This window comes from Ostrea edulis, chromosome 3 (assembly GCF_947568905.1).
Source record: "Ostrea edulis chromosome 3, xbOstEdul1.1, whole genome shotgun sequence".
Classification (NCBI taxonomy): domain Eukaryota; kingdom Metazoa; phylum Mollusca; class Bivalvia; order Ostreida; family Ostreidae; genus Ostrea; species Ostrea edulis.
In genome coordinates, this window is record NC_079166.1 from 10,270,733 (window position 1) to 10,279,321 (window position 8,589).

The 8,589-nt window shown below is 36.5% G+C and overlaps 1 protein-coding gene across 1 annotated transcript; it reads right to left on the reverse strand.

Annotated features, from left to right (window-relative positions):
• Positions 1 to 486: 486 nt before the first annotated feature.
• Positions 487 to 5,328, reverse strand: LOC125676129 (high-affinity lysophosphatidic acid receptor-like). Its single transcript, XM_048914035.2, has 2 exons — positions 5,118 to 5,328; positions 487 to 1,750 (listed from the first exon to the last, which is right to left on the reverse strand). The coding sequence occupies exon 2, from the start codon at positions 1,682 to 1,684 to the stop codon at positions 542 to 544; it is 1,143 nt and encodes a 380-aa protein (XP_048769992.1). The 5' UTR covers positions 1,685 to 1,750; positions 5,118 to 5,328; the 3' UTR covers positions 487 to 541.
• Positions 5,329 to 8,589: the final 3,261 nt, after the last annotated feature.

The following is an 8,589-nucleotide window of genomic DNA, read 5'->3' on the forward strand; positions in this document are numbered from 1 at the left end:
CTCTCATTAAAATAATTACCATTACTCTAACGCTCTCGTTAAAAACAATTATCATGACTCTATCTCATTACAAGTTGGGGGTTTTCTCGTTCTTCCGAACAATTTGTGCAGTGAAAAGTTTGATTGCGTCACTTTGAGCGTACTCTAACGACCCTTGCTAGTAATTATAAATACCATACTCAGCACCCGAATTTTATCTTCCTGTATCATCTCGTCCAATATCTACAATTACAAAGTATATTCACTCCACTTTCATACTGTATACATCTTTTTTGTTTATACTTTGTACTTGAATATGTATTATGCTGATGAGTCGTAAGGCTTAAAGCCAATAAACAATACAATACAATACAAAGTACATGTCAGGTATCGAGACAGTCTGTTTAAATGACAAGATATCTTTACAGTTCTGATATACTGAAAGCCTTCTGAGAATCTCGTAATGTTGCACTGCTGATACAAATGGATAAAGACAATAAATCAAAATAAACCAGAAAGCATTTTAATCGATGATAAACATTTCGAACACGTTCGTTTCCCTTTACTTATTACCTCCGGTTCGATCTGATTTGTTACTATACATGTAGACTGCAGCAGGATTTATCCTCCTTTTAGTAAAAATACTGAATTTCATGGAAAGTTTAAATGACGTTGGAATGTGTTCTTCAAATGCTTCTCGGAATTTCGAAATGTACATGAAATAAATAATTGGATTTATAGCGCATTTTACAAATCCAATCCATACCAGAATTGTATTCCGAATACACTCGTACGAACCGGTGATATTGCTTATTATGATATTTATGCCATATGGTGTCCAGCATATTGTTAATGCAATAAACAATATCAATATTGTTTTAAATGACCTTGTCTTGAAATGAATATCAATATGTGAATTTTTCTTCCTATGAATTATGGGTAGCCCAAGTTTTCCATTGCTAATAGTAACACTGACGCGGGAATCTAGTTCCGGACAGTTCCGGATTCGCAATGCATCCTTCCTTACTTTATTAATGATGCAAACATAAGAAAATCCCATGGAAAATATTGGAAAGAAATTAACAAAACAGGTTTTCAGTATCAAATAAATCAACTGGAAACTGTTGTTATGAAGCTCATAGATACATTGAGAGTGCCCTGGGTAAAATGTGTATTTGCCCCAGCCAATCAGAGGTGGAAACGTCAAGAGAATTGATAACCCCCATGACAAGACAGTCAATATCTTGGCATGCGCGATGGTGAGTTTATCGCGACGCTTTACGATGATTCTGAAGCGATCAATGCTGATGGCAAGAAGCGTAAAAATTCCAGTTGACATAAATGTTTCCTGAAGAAAAGCAAATATTCGACATGGGATGTTTTCGATGATCTTGTTCTCCGAGAATAACATAATGATTGCAGGAAGCATGCAGACTGCAGATATAAGAATATCGGTCAGTGCCATGTTGGCCAGTAGAATGTTGATGGCTGATCTCATGGCGGGGTTTTTGTAAACAATCAAGCAGACGACATAATTGCCCACACATCCTATAACGATCACGATTACCAGGAGAATGGTCAACACAGCTTTAGAAGCCAAGGGGAACGACTCCTCTTGACCCCTATCTGGTACGAGTCCCGATGCAGTGTAATTAAGGTCATTGATGACGTCATTAGAGATAGTGGAAATGGGTCCAGCGTTCATCCGTCAAGTGCAGCTGATGAAACGATGGCTGTTTTTATCGATTACCACGTTCTGCATGTTGAGTGTCTGTAAAACAAGAACACTAAAGTCTAGAGTGCTCGAATGATTTACTTTAAGCACCAAAAAACGTGTAATCCGGTATAGTTGTGTCATGACGTTGGTGTTCCTTTTCAATTGAACTATATTCTCTATGGTAGTTCTGAGTATTCATATAACTTGAATTGCAAAATTATTTCTTATGTTCATAACTACATTAAATCTTCTAAGCGCTTTTAACAAGTTAATTTTTGCACTTTCTTTTATTATTATTATTATTATTATTATTTGCACTTTCTTTTATTTTTATTATTATTATTATTATTATTATTTTTATATTTTTTTTTTAATACAAATTATCTATTTTATTTTTTCTTCTAACGGGCTGGATTGATCTATGTTAGTATTTATCTATATATGTATGTGTGTGACTGTAGGTGGAGGGTTATGTAAGTGTGTGTGTGTGTGTGTGTGTGTGTGTGTGTGTGTGTGTGTGTGTGTGTAGAACATGTTGATCAACAAAAATCAATTCATAGCAAAATTCAACAAAACTCTTATTAACTATTTTCATGTAAACCTCAATACAATATTGTTAAATCTTCAAAAAATCCTTTTTATACCTTTATATCATACCTTTGTAATTGACCTTTGTATTTGGGAGAGAGCCTACATAGGCTCTGCCTGTTGCCCAATCCTGTTGAGTTTCTCAATAAACTATGTTCAAATTAAAACAGTGGTGTCGTTTCACTTTAGTCATTTATTTTAGGGGGGGGGGGTATATTTGATTTCGACATGTACCGAGTCTGTATTATTTTCTGCGGACATGCAATGTAGAAAGAAAAAAAGAACTCTGTTGAAATACACAGGTTTTAAGTCTCATTACCCCCCTAAGGGGCCGTAAATTACATGGAGGCGGAGGAGGCAGCTGCCTCCTCCAACTTTTGAGCCAAAAAAAGGAGCAATCACTGTCTTTGTTTATGTCTTAGGTTTGATGCGGCAATGACAGTAACGGTTCTCGAACTCACGACCTCTCGCCCACAAACCAAGCGATATATTACTGAGCTACCGCGATCAGGTCCATGTAGGACTAGTTATTTTTGAAAATACGTAGCTAGCTCTAGTAATGGCGAATCCCCCACCCCCTGTTTGGTTTTTTTTTTTAAAATAGAACTCTCCAGAAAAGCATGCACATTTTTATTTAGTCAGAATTCAGTAGATTCGGGGGACTTAATTCGGCCCTTGGGTCCCCACCAATCAGCCAATTGTTAACATCGAGTTTGGCTTGTTACAACTATTCAATGGATTCAATGGAGTTATCGTTTATCGAATTTGGTAATGCGCGAGATGTCAGGGCCGTAAATTACATGGAGGCGGAGGAGGCAGCTGCCTCCTCCAACTTTTGAGCCAAAAAAAATTAAAATTTAAAGTTCATTAGAATTTATGTTGTTTCCAATAACTAAGAACATGATACCTCCCTTAAAAAGCATTCCAAATCTTTCTTTTAGAATGAGTTAGTCAAGTAACATCTTAGAAGGCCCTAGAATCAAGGATTTTGCACGAAACGTGTTCAGTGTGCACAAAATGTGCTCAGCGTCTGGGGGCCTGGGCGGCCCCCAGACCCCCGCCTAATTTCCTGCCTCCTCCAAATTGAAGGTTAATTTACGGCCCTGCCCTTTTTATACTTCAATAGTAGTAGCTTTCATTTCATGTTCAATAACCAACTTCCATTTCTCGCGACTAAATTTTTATAGTATTTATTTATATATATCCGCCATTCTCGATACTTAAAAGGAAAAAAATCCGAAAAAATTATTTCCATGAATAATGTAATATTGGTTAAATTTTCACCATATTTCATCCAAGCTGATTCTTGTCAAGAGATTGTTTTTCACTTTTGATGATCAGAATCTACTGTCTCGTGTGTTTAAAAGATTTCACACAAAAATTAATGTTATACATCATCACAGAGGCTCATTTTACAGAGTTTATTCTTTGTTTTGTAAACAAAGATTGCGGTATGCTATTGTTTACGACATTTTCAAAAGAAATGGATATCGATCTAAGTTTATTATATCTTTCACATTTCAAGCATTTTTGAGGTAAAATGTGTCATCTAAAAGTTACAATTTGTGACTATGCAAAATTAAGATGCATTATATTACATAATCAATATTTTACTTGTTTGTTTGTTTACATAAAAAGACTCGAGTCTTTGTTTACATAACATATTTAAGGCTAAAATCTTGCTTTCATTCTTGCATTCAGAAGGTCAAAATTTTGGTTGTCAACATTAAATGAGTTATATTTGTAATGTGTAACATCAAAAATGAAAAATATTTTTATCAAAAATCGCGAACCAGTCCCTTTAAATATGTAATATAATATATTAAATGTATATTTTCAAAGGATAGATATAACCGGTACCATCAAAACTATATCTATACTTTTATCGGATCACTAAATTGTACTATGTTATACAGCTGGGTTTTTTTTTCATACATGTAGACTCCAAATTAATTACATATGTTATACAATTTTGTACAAGTACATATCCTGCACATGTTTGATCATTAGGAAGTGGAGTCATTGAACAATCCCATCAATGTATTGAATGAATATTGGTTAAATTAAAATAAAACCTATTCCAAATAAGTTTAGTATCTTGCATTTCTAGCCAAGCTGCAGGTATGTCTCCCAGCCAGTTTGTTTTTGTATTCTCCTGTAGGACTCACATTGCTTCGTGATTTTAAATAAATGACAAATTTGACACCCTGGTTTCTGTTTGGAGGTACTGCGATATTGCCTTAGATTTATTAACGAGGTTTTAACATAAACATTTTTAAAGTGTTTTGCCAAAAAAACAAAAAAAACAAAATTTTTTTAAAAATTAATAATTTCAGACGTTGAAATATTTTGGCCACTCACTATACATTATATGCTGAAATGCACAACATCCGAGTAACGGTCCATTGACTGCAATATTTATTAGGAGGAAGGCGAGTCTTTAATATCGGAGTAAGTGGAATTTAATGATTACACTTAATTGTTATTAAATTTTGATAGCTAAGGCTGCTGCACATTACATGCGAGTAGAACTTGCGAATGATACTGTTACTTATTTTATTCATCAAACATTATGGAGAAGGAAATAATTATCAATTAACAAATTAATCATATGCATCGTGGAATGTTCTTTTTCATGGTATACTACCATTGATTCCATACAGAAGTGTCCTACGTAATTAAAAATAATTCCAGTCTGATCCCCCCCCCCCCTTTACATTTGTCAGGAATGTAAGAAGGGTGTGGGATGGGGGTGATTTTAATCACATGGAAATGATAAACATCTGTTCAAAAACAACATTCAGGACGAAAAGAACTACGGTATGGAACTTACCTGTAGCTGGTTTGTAAGACTTCAACAGCCGTCACAGACTCAGACATTAACCCCAGTCATGTCACACAAGAAGAGGACCTCCAGCTCGAGAGCTGAGCAAATATAGGGAGAGCTATTGATGTATCACACCTCGGAGGAATATGACGGTTATAAACGAAGTTACATGAATGAGCCGACAGGTGCCCGAGCCGGCTAATTATGACTGGTGTTTATCTCGTATGCACCAGAAACATAGGGACAGATATAGAATCCAGAGATAGTGGAACAATAATTGCATCATATTTGGACATTTACCAATAATGATTTGTATGTTGTCCGGCTCACTCGAATATTATCTTACAAAATGAGGAATGTGACGGATTTTTTATTTGAATTCCAAGGACATAATGGATTGGAAAACATGACCTTTCTCTGTGAAAGGATGCGCCAATAGTTATTTTCTAATATACGTGTACAGAATGGGGGTCGTGAAAACGAGTAGGCGAGCAGATTTCTATTTCAGTAGATGATGAACAGGGTAGATTAACACATTTATTGCTTGTTTTGTTTGATTCTAGACTATTGCTCTAAAACAGGAATTTTACTCGTTTTGATATTTCCAGCACCTAGCTTTTATTACACATGTATATACTTAACACCTCTTTGAAAAGAACAGCGCGACACTGCCCAATGTTGGTTTTCCTCCCTAATATTCAATATCCCGAAATTGAGTCCCCCCCCCCCCCCCCCCCCCCCCCCCCCCATGGGACTCCTCAATATTGAGTTTGTTTTCCCGCCTTAGGGCTCTCCCATATAGATTTTGTTTCCCACCGATGGGACTCTCCAATATCAAGACTTCACCAAGAATTCATTGAACAAGTTGAAGATATCTTTATAAATTTGTAACCAATTCAACGCACTTTGGAAAAAAATGTTTTTCAAAATGCGTTGATATCTACCATATTAATGCACTTTGCAAGAACAAATTTTGCACGGCCCGGTCGATTTTCTTGAGGCTTTCAAAAATGATAAATAATTATTTGATGATGGCATCACTTTCGGATATGAGATTTAGACATTTTGTGCATTTGGGTAATCGTAACGGCCTGGCTAGGCTATGCGAAAGTCCAACTCTGATTAGACTGTCCCTCTCCCCGACAGACATCATTTGTCTTGAACAATATTCCTTTCCCTTGACCAAGTCTGGCCAAAGCTTTGCCCATGGATAGAGGGTTTGCAGTGACCTTGATCCAATTTCCTAGAACAAAGGTCACTGTAGATAAACCTATCTGTGCAAGATTAAGATATGTGTCTGGAGCAGATTTTCTCTACTCTTGGCCCAAACATCACCCATAGAGAACCCATGGGTAGAAAGGATGTGAATCACAAAATGTCTGTTCAACAGAATATATCAAAAGGGTTTTGAATCTTTGACAAGACTCTAGATGCTAGTGTAGCAAGTATGCAAGCGGATCTAAAATCAAATATTAATTAAATTGGGGGTGGTGGCTCGTTTACATGCTATCAATTTGAACCAGTAAAAAAATCATGAAGATTGGCATGCATCTTTGGTTTTCCCTACACCGTTTCCGACAACGGTAGATCAATTTTCCTCATTTTGAGAATGAAATACAACACTTAATCATTCCTTTACTAATTAAAATCAAAGTTCCAGAATTTCTGTTTTTTAAATATGTATATATATATATATATATATTCAAAGTGCATCAAGTGTCTCCATGAAAAAAAAAAAAAGATGTACTCATAATACACTTAGAATTCTGTTTTCAAAGTGTGTTGATTTGGTCCCAAAATTAACGCGCTTCCAAAAACAATTTCAAACTGCGTAATTTTTGTTCAAAGTGCGTTGCCACAATGCTAGCAAGAATCACTCTTAATGATAGGATACTTTGTTGTTGTCGGTTCCTTTTTATTTCCGTGCAGTATCACGGGTAGTGTCCACACTAGTGGGCCCCCTTCCAGGTATCTGGCTGGCTGCACGCATGGCAGATCTCACCTCAGATCTCCATTCTTTCCGGTCTTGAGGGTCGGCAATAGAGAGCTTCCATTCCTCTACGATCTTTCTCCGTCAACTCTCTCCAAGATAGCATTGGCCGACCAACTCTACGTCTCCCAGGAACTTGTATGTTTTAGAGCGCACTTGACTGCACTGCTGGATCTGACAACGTGGCCATACCAGCGGAGTCTCCTTTCCCTTAAGATGAGGTAAAGGTCGTCGATGCCAAGCCGCCCCAGCAATTCAGTTGAACTTGCAGTGGCCATATCTTCAGGCTTGATGTTACAGATCTGTCTTATCATGGCCCTGTCATTGCGTAGTAGGCGATGAAGATTTGGCTTGGTCAGTGGATTTACTCCAAGTATTGGAACTTAAGAATGGCGTTTCAGTCTTTGTTGGCGACTTCACTGTACATATATAAACCCGGTAAGAATGGACATCTCCAATGTAAAGGGTTTGTTTCCCACTCAGTTGTATTCAATTGGCTATGCGCGCCAATATGAATACTGATATAATCATAGCGCATAAATATATTTTAAATAATTGCAACTGTGACACAGATCAAAGAGCTTGTCTTCACATCTAAGGGACTCATGATATACCCTTTTATTTTTCCACCACGAGGCCCCATTCCCCCAAAATAGAGATCATTTCTCTGGTATTTACTAAGAGTTCTAAAGAACTCGTTTTCCCACTGAAGAATATTTCAACAATCACAACTTATCCTGCAGGAAGGCATGCTTATCACCAGCGATCTTGAGCTCCAGGGCAAAGTGCACAGCATACAGACACTTAGTAATTTACTTTACCTGCCGTTCATCTTTCGTGATTTCATCGTCATCTATGGTTATAATGTTGTAATCCCCAAATGAAGGTACATATTCGTATCCTTGGAAAGTAAAAACAATTCAGAGACGTTTTGGAAGTCGAATTTTACTTTTAGATAATTATATATGTATATATATATGGGGACACTGTCATTCACAAAAACTTCAATAAAAAAACAGTAGCCAAGTCTTCACAAAATTTGATCATCTTCATACATTTTAAGCAACCATCTCGTGCAACCACGACTCTCATTTACAGTTTTACAACATTCTTCATACACGTAAATGAAGAAAAAATGTCAATAAAAATTACTATTACAGAATTCTCCAAACCAGAGCTGTACGACAAACATACATGTACTTCAGCATGGCCCCATAAATAAAATAAATACAAAATCACCCAAGCGAGAATAGTTTTACTTTGCTGATGTTTTTTTTGTGCCAATATTGGCCACCAGAAATCGTGAACAGATCCAATATTGCAACTCAATTCCTGTGTGTACGCGTACATGAAGAATAAGTTGAACTGATGAGACTGATGAGCTCTGAACACATTTGACCTAGGTGACAACCAGTAATTATGAGATTGTATGGACCAGCATCGTAACTTGATTTGGATTCACTAATCTGGATTAATCTTCATCCCAGT

What these genes read in the sequence shown, in the direction of transcription:
- LOC125676129 (XM_048914035.2), bottom strand. Translation starts at nt 1,684, where the DNA reads ATGAACGCTGGACCCATTTCCACTATCTCTAATGACGTCATCAATGAC.